The sequence below is a fragment of the Hypanus sabinus genome, chromosome 2, assembly GCF_030144855.1.
Source record: "Hypanus sabinus isolate sHypSab1 chromosome 2, sHypSab1.hap1, whole genome shotgun sequence".
Classification (NCBI taxonomy): domain Eukaryota; kingdom Metazoa; phylum Chordata; class Chondrichthyes; order Myliobatiformes; family Dasyatidae; genus Hypanus; species Hypanus sabinus.
The window spans coordinates 178,836,579-178,852,591 of NC_082707.1; the positions used below are offsets into that span (position 1 = coordinate 178,836,579).

At 44.0% G+C, this 16,013-nt stretch overlaps 2 protein-coding genes across 13 annotated transcripts in view; one reads left to right on the forward strand and one right to left on the reverse strand.

Annotated features, from left to right (window-relative positions):
* The window catches only part of ttll5 (tubulin tyrosine ligase-like family, member 5), a 439,573-nt gene that overhangs the window by 11,488 nt on the left and 412,072 nt on the right, over positions 1-16,013 (reverse strand). For 2 of the 7 annotated variants that reach the window (XM_059960300.1, XM_059960292.1), the window contains 2 exons: positions 12,367-12,584; positions 117-1,624 (listed from right to left, as the gene is read on the reverse strand). In XM_059960300.1, coding sequence (XP_059816283.1) covers positions 1,501-1,624; positions 12,367-12,584 — 342 coding nt within the window. In that variant the 3' untranslated portion in view covers positions 117-1,500. Of the gene's footprint in view, positions 1-115; positions 1,625-12,366; positions 12,585-16,013 lie in introns of those variants that run through there. The other 5 variants (XM_059960272.1, XM_059960277.1, XM_059960284.1 and 2 more) reach the window with 4 other exon arrangements.
* The window catches only part of LOC132388005 (general transcription factor II-I repeat domain-containing protein 2-like), a 69,521-nt gene continuing 55,384 nt past the window's right edge, over positions 1,877-16,013 (forward strand). For 5 of the 6 annotated variants that reach the window (XR_009510122.1, XM_059960354.1, XM_059960342.1 and 2 more), the window contains exon 1: positions 14,794-15,364. The gene's annotated coding sequence lies outside the window, so the exon portion shown is untranslated. Of the gene's footprint in view, positions 2,975-14,793; positions 15,365-16,013 lie in introns of those variants that run through there. The other variant, XM_059960349.1, reaches the window with a different exon arrangement.

Genomic DNA, 16,013 nt, shown 5'->3' on the forward strand with positions numbered 1-16,013 from the left:
CTTTGTGCCATCTATAAACTTACTAACCCACCCTTCCACTTCCTCATCCAAGTGATTTATAAAAATCACAAAGAGCAGGATTCCCATACAGAATATGCTCCACCTACAACAACTTTTCGCCTATCCTCTGATGTTTGCCCAGCAGTCCTGGGGCAGACGATCCTGGGAAAGTCAAAGCCCACTGGCATCACTGCCTGCCACTAACTGCCCACACACGCGCTCCCACAGTCTGAGTGGAATGGACGGCTCCCAAACTCAGGGACAGATTTAGACCTTGTCTCCATCCCATTGGTCAGAACAGTCACCTCACTGGCTGTATCTACAGCTCTCAGCCCAGCCCCATGTGCCTGACTGCAGAGCACAGTCAGAGCTGGCACAGATTAAAGTGCACAGCCTCCCTCTTGCACTGTACCATACATGGTTCAATGATTCTCACCTCTGAACATTTTATTTTAGTGGTTGTAGATAGAAAAAAACCTGCTCCCATTTCATCCAATCAGCTGCTCAATGGGGCAGTTGTTGAGGTGGACGTGCTAGAATCTCGTGAACATACCATCCAGTAGCACAAGCTAACACACTTCTCTGTAGCTTGTTTCATCCTCCTTCTCTACTTTTGCTTCACTGCTCCCAATTGCAGGGCCACTGTACTGCTGCACAGCTGTTCCCTTCATTCAGTTCTTGAACCTGGTCAACGTCACCCATCTTATTCTGACCTCCTCATGATAAAGAGTTTCTATACTTTCCTGACTAGTGATAAGTTGTATTCTCTAAAGTGAATGGTAAACTGTAAGAACATGGTCAAACTAAACCAACTTAGGGAAGGAAGCCCATAGTTTTCCCCTGTCCCACCTCTCCTCTGTCTCATCCTCCCTCCCTCAAACCCTCATTTTCTCTCTGCATCTCACTACACTTCCTTCCTTGCCACATCCCTTATCCTTCTGGAATCCCTCTTTTCTCTCTTGTTACAATCTTTTTGCCCTGTCTATTACTCTGTCCTCACTCTTTGCTCTTCCTGACTCTCAACCTCCTCTCTAATGCCAAAGGGTGAGATGAAGCATAGCAGCTAGCACAACACTCTATAGCATGAGCAATCAGGGTTCAATTCCTGCTGCTGTCTGTAAGGAGTTTTTATGTTCTTCCTGTGATCACCTGGTTTTCCACATGGGCTTGCTCTCACATTTCCAAAGATGTGCTGTACAGGTTAGGGTTACTAAGTTGCAGTCATACCATGTTAGTGCCGGAAGCATGGCAACACTTGCAGGCTGCCCCCAGCACATCCATGGACGGTGTTGGTTGTTGATGCAAAAAACACATTTCACAATATATTTTGATTTTCAATGTACACATGACAAATAAAGATCATCTTTAATGTGACATTAATAATGCTGTTCCTTTGGTTCCAGTGCTCCAACTGAGGACACAGCTAAATCTCCAGACCTGAAGCATTAACTATGTATTTGTCCATGGACGCCATTTGACCTGCCGAGTGTTATCAGATTCTCAGTGTTTGCAGTCTTTGGGGTTTTCACTTACAACAAGTGTCTCACCTGTATTGCTGGGGAGGGTCGATTGGGCTGAGTACATCCGTGGAGCCCCTGACTGACGGCCATCAAAGGCAGTCACCCTGAAAGAAAAGAACAAGCAGCTTCACTTCATGCCCACCTCCACGTACATAAAAGGTTGGCACAACATCGTGAGCTGAAGGGCCAGTACTGTACTGCAATATTCTATTTTTACGTAGAACACATGGAACATAGAACATTACAGCACAGGCCCTTCAGCCCACCATGTTGTGCCAACCTTGTAACCTACTCTAAGATCAATCTAACCTTCCCTCTCACATCTCTGTTTTCCTATGTTCCACATGCCTGCCTAAGAAACTTTTACCACCCATGGCAATGCATTCTATGTACTTAACGCTCTGTGTGTAAAAAAAAACTTACTTCTGACATCACCACCCCCATACTTTTCTTCAATCATCTTAAATGTATGACCTCTTGTACTGGCCATTTCTGGCCTGGTTAAAAGTCTCTAGCTGTCTACATGTTCCATGCCTCTTATCATCTTGTACAGCTCTATCAAGTCACCTCTCATCCTCCTTTGCTACAAAGAAAAAAAACCCAGCTTGGTCAACCGATCCTCATAAGGCATGCTGTTCTGTTCGATGGAGAGTCTTGGCCTGAAACATCAACTGTTTATTCCCATCCATAGATGCGGCCTGACCTCCAGCATTTTGTATGTGTTTACATGCTCCCTAATCCAGACAGTACCCTGCCTAAAGCTTCCACACCCTTCTTGTTAAGTATGTGCAAGGCTACAGTGCCCTCTCCGAAACAGAGACATGTGCACTCGAAAGCCAGCACCCAAAAGTGAAAGTCTCCAGCAGGTGGGAGGCCCAATCAATTTACAGTGTCATCAAATGGTCGCGTGCACAACTGCCACATTCCTGCAATCGATCTGATATGGTACACTTCCTATAATGAGGTGACCAGAACTGAGCACAATATTTGCTTCAAGTGTGGACACACAGACAAACAGGCAAGCGAAGGAAGATGTGAGAGAAAGCCCACTATCACAGCCTGTGTGACAGGGCCCAGCAAGCAGCTGGTTGTTAAATATATTTTACAGGGATGGTGCAGTAATTCCAGTTCAGCAGTGAAATCTGGAGAAGGAGATGGTTCCCCTAGGATTTGCTCTACTATTTTCAGGCTTTGTAATGTGAATTAATGTATTACTTGAAGACTTATTCTGAACTTTGTGCTGGTCTGTGACCATCCTATGTGCAGCTCGTGTCACAGTCAGTCTCTGCATTCTCTCTCACCTTCCCACTGGAGCAGACAAGGGAAGCCTTTCTTCTGCTGGTCTGGGACCAGAAACACCAGTCCCAGTTATGTTTCATTCAGCTCAGAAGCAACGTGAAAGGAGTGCCTGAAATTTAGAAGTACTCTCTGATCACACGTTTTGTTGGATTCAGGTGCAGAAGTGTCATTTTCCTTGTAGTTTTACTTTCCTATGCTTGCTTACATGCTTATATAATCAGCTATATATGTTCGGTGAATTTTCCAGTAATTGTGGTATAGCTGCTTCTGTATTTTTCTAAAAGCTTCTTAAGATTTTCTTTCTTCAGCAGGTATCATACCACTTGAAGCTATCTATTTTATAGATTAATTGTTATCACTGGAATGTTAACATTTCAGTCACAGCTAGTTTTGCAGAGCACGACCATGACTTCTTTGTCTTCAACTCTTTTTGTTTGTGCTTTATATTAAATTGATCTTGGAGTAGGTTAAAGGAACAGCACAACATTGTGGGCCAAAGGCCCGTGCTGTGTTGTTCTATGTTCTTGCATCACTTAATGAAACAGCCATAAGCAACAAGTTTTATGCCTTATTCTTGACTTCCAAATCTCTGCATCGCAAAACCATTAAAAGACATACCTCTGGAAAGTAGTAAAAGAGGAAGCCCATTTTATGCTGCCTGATCCCACCAACAGAAAGAACTTGCCTGTTAATGCAGGGGTTTATGGCGCTGCTGGCTGAGCAACAAGTAATGGGCCACGACTGAGCAGATACTCCAAAGCTCTGTGGGGGGTCTTTAACAGTAACCTGGACAGGCAGGCAGGACTTTGCCATGTACCCAGGGAACTACACACCAGACAGTGTGACAATAATGACAGGGAACATGACGGAATCCCAAGGGAAGAAGAGCATCCGGAAATGGACATTATACCCATAAACAGCCAGAATGTAATTTGAAAGGAAAACCTTGTTTGAGCAATCTTACCCGTGGTGTTATAGGTATGGTCTTTAAACTCATTATCTTTCCTCTCCAAGCTCCCAATTCTTCTGGCTCTGTCAAAAAGCCAAAGACTGAAGGAATGTGGGTGTCCTTCTACACGAACCATTGGAGCTTATAATGCTGATTCAGGAAGGCAAATCCATTGGACATTATTACAAGGTGATCTAAGTAGATCAGACACACCATGTTCCAAATCATTAGAACTTTGGAAACATTTGGAATCCTGGGTATAACCTTGATTCCCTGTATAAGGAAAGACACTTGACAAAAGTACAGTGAAACTTTCCCCATCTGACTCCTGGAATGGTGACTTTGTCCTCTGAGGACAGATTAAGCTGACTGGAGAACATACAAGAAGTTGGAGAATCCTGAGGGAACGGCTGAGGATGGTGCAACAGGTACATTTAGGAACAGTGTGGATAGGTATTTGGATGACAAGAGTTCAGAGGGATACGGGCCAAGTGTTGGGAAATTGGATTAGCTTCAATATACTCCTTGGTCAGCATGGACACAAATGGGCCTTTTTCTGAGTTGTACAACTCTAACTCAGAGGGTCAGGGAGATCTGTGGACAGAGAATTATTTGCTGTTTGTTGTTAAATTCATGACCTCATGGACCATAGGGTCTATAGGGTTTTCATGGCAAGATAAGGAAGTTGGTTACCAAGCCTCTTCTGCACAGATACTGCTGCTGCCCAGGTTGGGACCTGGCTGGATTTGTACTCAGGATCATCTACTTGAAACCCAGTGCTGATGCCACTACACCACCAGCCGACAGAAAAGTATAGCTGATGTTTAAAATCGAGACCCTTCATCAGAACTGACCCAGTCACCCACACAGGCACTGAAAGCTTAGCCACTGCTCAGTAGAGGACTCGGCTAACTTTGTCACATTTCAGTATAAGTCAATCTCACCCCTCAGTGCAGTCATAACCTCGTTTCTCCCCATTCTCTTAAATAATATCACTCTCACCTCAGAATCGGAGATGCCAGCTCTCATCCACCATACCTTCTATTCATGACACTCTCACCCTAGGTTCCAGCGACATCACCTTCTGGGATGTCTTCATTCCCACACCCTCACTGCATGTCACTTTCACCTCAGGACCTGGGGACATTACCCCTCTCCCACACCCTCACTGCATGTCACTTTCACCTCAGGACCTGGGGACATTACCCCTCTCCCACACCCTCACTGCATGTCACTTTCACCTCAGGACCTGGGGACATTACCCTTCTCCCACACCCTCACTGCATGTCACTTTCACCTCAGGACCTGGGGACATTACCCCTCTCCCACACCCTCACTGCATGTCACTTTCACCTCAGGACCTGGGGGCATTACCCTTCTCCCACACCCTCACTGCATGTCACTTTCACCTCAGGACCTGGGGACATTACCCCTCTCCCACACCCTCACTGCATGTCACTTTCACCTCAGGACCTGGGGACATTACCCTTCTCCCACACCCTCACTGCATGTCACTTTCACCTCAGGACCTGGGGACATTACCCCTCTCCCACACCCTCACTGCATGTCACTTTCACCTCAGGACCTGGGGGCATTACCCTTCTCCCACACCCTCACTGCATGTCACTTTCACCTCAGGACCTGGGGACATTACCCCTCTCCCACACCCTCACTGCATGTCACTCTCGCCCCAAGGTCTAGAGACAACATGGTTACTCTCTGGGACGTTTCCCATTCTTATACCTCTGTAAAGATCTCAAGATCCAGTGTTATTATCCCATCCCCCATTCCTCTGACACCCTCAATACACGTCACTCTCACACCAGGACCCCAGGGACTCAGGCAATCATCATAAAGCCTTCAAGCCCCTCAACATCTCCAGTGGGTATCAGTGAGTGGCAGGACCCTGAGGGGGGTCTGAACAGTCTGTGGAACATTTTCCTAAATTCCTGCAACACATATACACACACACAATGCTGGAGGAACTCAGCAGGTCAGGCAGTATCTATTGAGGGGAATAAACAGTCAATGTTTTGGGCCAAGATCCTTCATGAGGAATTCCTCCAGCATTTTCTGTGTGTTGCTCAAGATTTCCAGCATCTGCAGAATTTCTTGTGTTTGTAATTTGCTGCCTTGTTCCCCCTGTGCTGATGCCAAGGGTGGCTGGCCAGTCTGCATCCCTCCATCATCTCTGAAACAAGCAGAGTAAGAACTTTCCTAGGTTTTGACTGGAAAACCACAGTACACCAGTATATTTACTAAACTCCTTTGCAAAAAAAAACAAATAACAGTGGTATGCGATCCTATTAAATCCAGGGCTGAGTTGAACACACACTCAATTCCTGGGAAGTCTGGATAAGTATATGAGTCAACACGGTTTGAGGATGTGCTGGGGGCAGCCCGTAACGGTCGCTAGATTTTTGGCACCAACACAGTGTGCCCACAACTTACTACCCTAACATGTATGTCTTTGGAATATGGGAGGAAACCAGAGCATCTGAAGGAAACTCACATGGTCGCAGGAGGAATGTACAAACTCTTTACAGATAATGGTGGGATTTGCTGGCACTGTAAAGTGTTATGCTACTGTGCAGTTCTATGAACATAGAGGGGTTGATGTATAGAGTATAACTGTATGGGAGGGGTAAAGTGCAGGAGCGTTGATATATGAGGTAAATCTAACAGAGGGTTAATGTGTGGGTCGATTAGTGCATGTTAATGTTTAGGGAGTTAACTGTCAGGACCGTTGCTCGCTAGCTGGCCCTGGCACACTGAGTGTTTATTCAGTAGAACTGGAATCAAATTTCTATTGAGTGCTTAAACTTCTCCGCATTTTTGTGGTTTTGTCAGTGTGGCTGGGCCCGAGTGTGGGAAAAAGAGAAACATCAGCAGAAAACCTGGAGCAAAACAAAGTGAAACAGGAGGGGGAGATTTCTCAGGAGCCTTAGACAAATGGTGCCGGCAGTTATGGGTGTGGGTGCCCCTGTGTCAGACTCTGTAGGAGGGAGGGGAAGGTGGGTCATGGAATGGATGTTCAGGATCCACAGGCAGAAGCACTGTTTGCCCTCTGTGGATTGGTTCACAGGGCCCCAGAGGCAAAGGAGTACAAAAGGCCTATGGCTAAATTGGACAGTATAACCACCCACGAACCCCTGCTTTCCTCCGCCAAATCTCAGCAGCTGAGGCAGAGATCCCCTCCCCTTGAAATAGACGCCAATATTACAGCAATAAAAAAGCTCGAGCACCACACAGCTAGATGGCTCAGATACCAAACGCTCTGGAGGGATCCAGCCATAATGGCCTACAACAGGGGTCGGCAACCTTTTTGCCTCTTCCCCTTGGTGGACAGAGTGAAGGCACTCAACAAAGTGATCTCCAAATCTACATAAGGTCTCACCAATGTAAATGATTATTAAGTTCCCCCACACCCCTAAACAGAGTTCTGTCCAAAGATGTAGAGAAGACCACACACCAAGAACACTAGATACAAAAGATGACCCCCATAGGCTCACAGTTGGAGTGTCAGCTCACCTGGAAGGACTGTCTGGGGCCCTGAATGGTAGTGATGGAGGAGGTGAGAAAGCAGGGAGGATAGACAAAGGGGAGTTAGTGGATGATGTTTAATTTGGATTTTCAGGAGGCCTTTGACAAAGTGATACACATGAGCCTGTTAAACAAGATAAGAGCCCATGGTATTACAGGAAAGATACTAGCACGGATAGAGCATTTGGCAGGAGGCAAAGAGTGGGAATAAGGGGAGCTTTTCTGGTTGGCGGCCAGTGAATAGTGGTGATCCATAGGGGTTGGTGTTGGGACTACTTTTTCACGTAATATGTCAATGATTTGGATGAAGAAATTGATGACTTTATGGCCAAGTTTGCGTACGATACAGACAGGTGGAGGAGCAGGAAGTGTTGAGGCAGCAGACCGTCTGCAGAAGAACTTAGACAAATTAGACACCAAACTTAGACAAAAAAGAAGTGCCAGATGGAATATAGTGCATGGTCATGCACTTTGGTAGAAGGAGTAACTGTGCGGACTATTTTCTAAATGGGGAGAAAATTAAAATTTCAGAGTTGCAAAGGGACATAGGAGTCCTTGTGCAGGATTCCCTAAAGGTTAACTTGCAGTTTGAGTCGGTAAAAAGTAAGGCAAATACAACATTAGCATTCATTTTGTGATCACTAGAATACAAAAGGAAGGCTGAGGCTTTATAAGGCATGGGCCAGAAAGCACTTCAGTGTTTAGAACACAGAGTTTATTAGAATGAGGATAGATTTCTTTGAGACCTATTGAAGATTGGAAGGCCTACATAGAGTGGATATGGAGAGGATGTTTCCTATAGTACAGGAGCTTAGGAACAGAGGGCGCAGCCTCAGAATTGAGGGAAGTCCATTTAGAACAGAGATGAGGAAAAATTTCTTTAGCTAGAGGGTGGTGAATCTATGGAATTCATTGCCACAGATGGTTGTGCAGTCATTAGGTATATTTAAGGCAAAGATTAATAGGTTCTTGATTAATCAGGCTGTCAAAGGATATGGGGAGAAGGCAGGAGAATGGATTGAGCGGATTTATGGATCAGCCATCATGGAATGGTGAAGCAGACTCAATGGGCCAATTAGCTCCTATGTCTTAGTCTTATGGTGTAGGGGCAGGTATAGCACTTGTCCTACTTGCAGGGGTAACTTATAGAGAGCTCTGTTTTTTATTGGTGAAAAAATCCACCTATCCATCACAGTTGGCCCGTTTACACCTCGGTACGCTCATGCTCTCTGGGTGAAGGACTCCCATGGGTGTTTTGTTATGAGAAACGCACAGCTATGCAATCACTTTTACCAATGTGTATCAAGCACACAGTCATTTGGCTGCCTTATGAGAGATATAAATTGGCAAATTAGTTTATCATCACATGTACCGAGGTACTGTGAAAACTTGTCTTGCACATTGTTCATATAGATCGATTCATTGCATCAATGCACCGAGGGTAAACAATAACAGAATGCAGAAAATAATGAAGCAGTTACAGAGAAAGTGCAGTGCAGGTAAACAATAAGGTGCAAGGTCAACCCCATTTTCTTCCTTCTCACTATAATCTTAAGATACCCTTACTAATCAAGAACCTATCAACCTCTGCTTTAAATATACCCAATGACTTGTCCTCCAAAGCTGTCTAGGCCAATGAATTCAATAGATTCACTGCCCTCTGGCTAATGAAATTTCTCCTTATCCCTGTCTAAACTCTAAAGGGACACCCTTGTATTCTGAATGTGTGCCTTCTGGTCCAAGACTCTCCCACTATTGGAAACATCCTCTCCATGTTCATTCTTTCTAGGCCTTTCAATATTCAGTAGGCTTCAGTGAGATTTCCCTCATTCTTCTAAACGCCAGTGAGTCCAGGCCCAGAGTCATCAAATGCTCCTCATACATTAATCCATTCACTACATAAAACTTACTGTTGAACAGTAGAGCACAGTACAGGCCCACCAGCTCACAATGGTGTACTGACCTTCTAACCCACTCTAAGATCAATCTAACCCTTACCTTCCACATAGCCCACTAATTTCTATCATCCATGTGTCTATCTAAGATTCTCTTAAATACCTCTAATTTATCTACCTCCACAATCACTCCTGCAGCATGTTCCATGCATCCAAAAGTCTGTATGAAAAACACCCTCTGACATCCCCCTTATACTTTCCTTCAATCACCTTAAAATTATGCCCCTGGTATTAGCCATTTCCACCCTTGGAAAAAGTCGTCTGGCTGTCCACTCGATCTATGCCTCTTATTATCTTGTACACCTCTATCAATTCATTCCAGGGATTATTCTCGTGAACTTCCATTGGACCCTCTCCAACATGCCTTCGTGTACAACTAGGTGTCGGTAAAGATATCACAAATGATTCCTCTATTTCAAAGCACTGGTTTTTGGTGTGTATTGTATCAAAGGCCATGTCAGAGAGTCATAGAAAAGTACAGCACAGAAACAGGCTCTTTGTCCTATCTAGTCTGTGCTGAACCATTTAAGCTGTCTACTCCCATCAACCTGCACCATGACATTAGCCCTCCATACCCCTATGCTCCATGTACCTTTCCAAACTTCTCTGAAACACTGAAATTGAAATCGCATCCTACACTTGCGCAGACAGCTCATTCCACTCTCACCATCCTCTGAGTGAAGAAGTTTCCGCTCATTTTTTCCTTAAACATCTAACCTTTCACTCTTAACCTATGATCTCTAGTTGTCGTCCTATCCAGTCTCATTGGGAAAAAGCCTGCTTGTATTTACCCTATCTATACTGTTCATAATGTTGTATACCTCTATCAACTCTCCCCTCAATCTTCTATGTTCCAAGGAATGAAGTCCTAACCTATTCGATCTTTCTTTATAACTCAGGTCCTCCAGTCCAAGCACCATTCTTATAAATTTTCTCTGTTCCATTTCAACCTTATTTACATCTTTTCTTTAGGTAAATGACCAAAACTGCATACAATTAGGTCTCACCAACATCTTAGACAACTTCAACATAACATCCAATCCCCATTTAGAACCATAGAACACTACAGCACAGTACAGGCCCTTCAGCCCTCCATGTTGTGCTGACCCATATAATCTGTAAAAAAAAGTACTAAACCCACACTACCCCATAACCCTCTATTTTTCTTTCAACCATGTGCCTGTCCAAGAGGCTCTTAAATACCCCTAATGTTAAAAACGTCAAGAGTCCATTTTACCATACTCGTTGTCGTCGTTAGGTCGCATCTGGAATTTCCAGTTGGCAGATGATTTCCCTCCATGCCGCTCTGATATATTGAGAAATCATGTACTCGGCAGGTTACCGCAGTAGTTTGCCTTTGCCTACTACCGGGTGAGTTTAAATAGATCACCACCTCTTGCAGTGGATGACCAGGACGTCTAACTACCTTGTTGTGCTCTTCGCGCTCCCTACTTTGAGTAATAAAGACCATTGTGCCGAAAGCTTTCTTTATGACCCTATCTACCTGTGACACCACTTTCAATGAATTATGTACTTCCAGATCCCTTTATTCTACCACACTCCTCAGGGCTCCACCATTCACTGTGTGAGACCAATTCTGGCTGGTCCTACTGAAGTGCAGCACCTCACACTTCTTTGCATTAAATTCCATTTGCCATTTTTCAGCTGGTCCAGATCCTGTGCAAGCTCTGACAGTCTTTCTTGCTATTTTGTCAAAGTCTTTCTTTCAGACTTTCTTGAGTCCACCACACTCCCAATCTTAGTGTCCTCTGCAAATTTGCTGATCCAGTTAAGCAGATTATCATCCAGATTGTTGATATAGATGACAAACAGACCAGGCACTGATCCCTGCAGCACTCCACTGGTCATATGCCTCCTGTCAGAGAGGCAACCATTTACTTTTCCCACAAAGCCAATGTCTAATTCAATTTACAACCTCATGTTAAATACCAACTGACTGAACCTTCTTGACCAACCTTCCATGCAGGACCTTGTCAAATGCTTTGTTAAAGTCCTTATATACAACATCCACTGCCTTGCCTTCATTAACTTTCCTGGTAACTTCCTTGAAAAGCTCTTTAAGATTGGTTAGACGCAACCCACTATGCCAGAATGTAGTGATCCTTAAAATTTCTTACTAATGCCTCCTTAATCTCTTCAGTTACCTCTTTTAGAACCCTGCAGTGTAGTCCATCTGGTCTTGGTGACAACTGCACTCACTTCTGCCCCCTGACACTCTTGAACTTCCAGCATATTGTAGTGTCTTCCACAGTGAAGATAGATGCAACATGCCTATTCAGTGCATCCACTGTTTCCTAGTCCCCTGTTACTACCTCTCCAGTTTCATTTCCCAGTGGTTGGTGTCCTTTTTTGATATGATTGGCTAGCTTACCTTCATATTTCATCTTTTCCTTCTTAAGATATTTTTATTTGTCATCTGCTGGTTTTTAAAATATCCCAATCCTTTAACTTCCCACTATCTTTTGCTCTATTATATGCCCTTTCTTTTGCTTTTATGTTGTTTTCGACTTCCCTTACCAGCCACAGTTGCATTGTCCTGCCTTTAGAATGCTTCTTCTTTGGGATGTACCTATACTGCGCCTTCTGAGTTGCTCCCAAAAACTTCAGCAATTGGTGTTCTGCTATCATCCCTGCTAGTGCCCCCTTCTAATCAACTTTGGCCAGTTCCTCTCTCATGTCTCTGTAATTCCTTTTACTCCACTGTAATGCTAATACATCTGACTTCAGCTTCTCCCTCTCAGATTGAGGATGAATTCTATCATATTCTGATCATTGTCTCCAAAGGATTCCTTTACCTTAAGCTCCCTAATCATATCCAGTTTATTTCACAATGCCCAATCCAAAATAGCCGATCCCCTTGTGGGCTCAATCACAAGCTGCTCTAAAAAGCCATCACATAGGCATTCGGCAAGTTCTCTCTCCTGGGATCCAGCACTGACCTGATTTTCGCATACAGTCTGAGGGGTGTGTGAGTTTGGCCTGAAACTCAGTCTGAGACTGAATAGACAAGGCAGTGCAGCTTTGGATTCTGTAAGCATGAATCTCTGACAGAGCAATGGATGTGTGCTGAGCATCTTACCTGGGCACTCTCTGGATGCCTGTTTTTCTGGTCGTCCCCTGTTTGCTTGTCGGCGGTGGTCTTGGGAGAAGCAGTGGGCTGCCCTGAGATGCTTCCGGCTTCTGCTGCCGTGTTGGTCGCTGGGTGCTGTTCAGTGATGTTGGGCTGCAGGGAGCGAGCGGAGCTGGCCATTGGCTGCTGCTGTCCATGCTTTGAAGATGGTTCTCTGCAAATATGGCCTGTCACAACAAAATTAACCTCTCACTTAATGCCAACAAATCAAAGAGCGGATTATTGACTGTAGGAAGAACCCAGAAGTCCATGAGCCAGTCCTCTTAGGGGACCAGAGGTGGAGAGGGTCAGTAGTTTAAATTTCTTGGTATTAATATATCAAAGAATTTATCCTGGGATCAGCATGTAAATTCCATTACAAAGAGGACTCGATAGCACCACTACTTTCTTAGAAGTTTGCATAGATTTGGGATGTCATCAAAGCATTAACAAACCTCTAAAGATGGACAGTGGAGAATGTCCTAATTGGTTGCATCATGACCTGGTATGGAAACATTAATGCCAGGAATGGAAAAGTCTTCAGAAAGTGGTCGATATAGTACAGTCCATCATAGACAAAGCTGTCCCAACCATTGATGATATTTACATGGAGCTTTGCCACAAGAATGCAACATCCATCATCAAGGCCATTTTCTCTTCTTGTTATTACCATTGGACAGGAAATAACAGTCAACATAGACAAAGGAGTCAGTTGATGTTGGTAATTTGGATTTTCATAAGGCCTTTGACAAGGTGACACACATGAGGCTGCTAAACAAGATAAGAGCCCATGGTATTACAGGAAGATACTGGCATGGATAGAAGATTGGCTGACTGGTAGGAATCAAGGAGTGGAAATAAAGGGACCTTTTCTGGATGGCTGCTGGTGACTAGTGGTGATCCGCAGGGGTTGGTGTTGGGACAATTTTTTTCATGTAATATGTCAATGATTTGGATGATGGAATTTATGGCTTTGTGGTCGTTTGCAGACAATATGAAGATAGCTGGAGGGGCAGGTAGTGTTGAAGAAACAGTCTGCAGAAAGGTTTGGACAGATTAGGAAAATAGGCAAAGTGATGTGTAGGGAGTGTATGGTCATGCATGTTGTAGAAGGAATAAAAGCATAGACCATTTTCTAAATGGGGAAAAATATTCAAAAATCCTAGGTGTAAAGGGACTTAGACTTGGACTTGGAAAGAGTTCCAAGGAGGTTCACTAGAATGATTCTGAGAATGAAAGGGTTAACCAAGAAGAGCGTTTGATGGCTTGGGGCTGTACTTGCTGGAGTTCAGCAGAATGGAGGGGAAGGGGTTTGGATCTCATTGAAACCTATTGAATATTGAAAGGAGGGGACGTGGAGAGATTTACTGGATTTTGACTGGAATAATTTGTTGGTGCTAGATGGAATAGTTTGAGTATCTCAGAAACTGCTGAACTGCTAGGATTTTCAGGCACAACAGTCTCTAGAGTTCACACAGAATAGTGAGAAAAATAAACACAGTGGGCAAAAGTTCTGTGAGTGAAAAAGCCTTGTTAATGAGAAAGGTCAGAGGAGAATGGACAGATTGGTTCAAGCTGGCAGTAACTCAACCACGCATTACAACTGTGCAATAGAGTATTTCTGATTGAACATGTTGAACTTTGGATTGGCTGTGCTACAGCAGCCAAAGACCACAAATATACACTCAGTGTGCACTTTATTAGGTACAGAAGGTACCCAATAAAGTGCCACTGAGTGTACATAAATGACTTGGACAGCAATCTAGTTGGGTGAATTAGTAAGCTGTGGATGGGGAAGAAGGTTGTCAAAAAATTCAGCAGAATATAGAAGAGTTGGAAATTGAGCAGAGGAATGCATATGGAATTTAAAGCTTTTCCAGATTAAGTGTGAGGTATTGCACTTTGGAAGGTCAAATGTAAAAGGAAAGTACACAGCATATAGCAGGAATAGTGACGTACAGAGGGATCTTAGGCTTTAAGTCCATAGCTCCCTGAAAGCGGCAACATTGGTAAACAGGGTGGTAAAGGTGCTTGACTTCAGCAGTCATGATATTGAGTATAAAAGTTGAGAAGTCATGTTGCAGCTGTATAAAACTTTGATTAGGCCACGTTTGGAGTATAGTGTGCAGTTCTAGTCATTCCATTACAGAAAGGATGTGGAGGCTTTGGAGAGGGTGCTAAAGAGTTTAACTAGGATACTGCCTTGATTAGAGGGTATGTGGTTATAAGGAGAAGCTGGAAAAACTGAGGCTGTTTTCTCTGGAGTGTTGGAGGCTTCCAGTGGCATCACAGTATGCTCATGACTCACTTAACCTAATCAGTACGCCTTTGCAATGTGGGAGGAAACTGGAGCACCCAGAGGAAACCCACATAGTCACGGGGAGAATGTACAAATACCTTAAAGACAGTGCTGGGAATGAAACCTTGATCTTACAGCTGGTACAGTAAAGCTATGTGCTATCCATGAGGGGAGAAACACCCAGTGGTCATGATCCATGTTGGTACCAAGAGCACCTGAAGATCTATGAAAGAAGTTCTGCTGCAGGAGTGTGAGCAGCCAGAGTCCCAGTTATAAAGCAGAACCACTGAGCTAATGATCTCCAGATCACAACCTGAGCCAATTTAAACTGGCATTAGGTCAAGAAGGTGCAGCTCAAAGATTAGTGTAGAAGTGGATGTGAATTCTTGGGACACTGCCATCAGGGAGAGGAGAAACTGTTTTGTTGAGCTGGGCTCTGGCAAGCCTGGTGAATGCAATAATTAGAGCTACAGAAAGGACTTCAAACAAAATAATTTTGGGGCAAGGTTCAGGCAGAGTGGAAATATAGAAAGTTGAAGAAAAAGGTCAAGGTGCAGGTGTTGCTCAGAATGGAGGCTAGTGACTAGTGGCGTGCTGCAGGGATTGTCATGACCCCTGCTTTTTGTTATTTATACCAATGATTTGGATGCAAAGACACAACTTTGATCGGTAAGTTTGTAAATAACATAAAATTAGAAGGTGTTTCTGATAGTGAAGAAGATTACAGGGGGATCTTGATCAGTTAGAGGAGTGGGCTGAGGAGTGGCAAATGAATTTCAATACATATATATATAGTGATGCAATTTGTAAAGTCAAATCAGGATAGGACTTGTCTTATAAATGGGAGAGCACCAGGGAGTGTATTGGAACAGAGGGAGCTATGATACAAGTGCATAGTTCATTGAAAGTGGCGTTTCAGACAATGCTGTGCAAAAGGTATTTAGCACACTTGCCTTGGTCAGTCAGAGCGTTGAGAATAGGAATACCGTATGGACATTATGTTATAGTCATATAAGTGAGGCCATGCCGAGAGTACTATGGATCGCTTTGGTCACCCTGTTATAGGAAAGACATGGTTAAACTGGAAAGAGTACAGAAAAGACTTATGAGGATGTTGCCAGGACTTAGAGGACCTGAAGTATAGGAAGAGGTTGGCTGTGTATTTATTATTTGGGATCTTATAGAAACATTAAAAACAATGATAAGTATAAGGAAGGGGGATGGAACAGTCTTTTCCCCAGGGTAGGGAAGGCTAAAGCTAGTGGACACTGATTTATGGTGAGATGGTAAAAATGTAAAAGGGACCTGAGGGGTAACT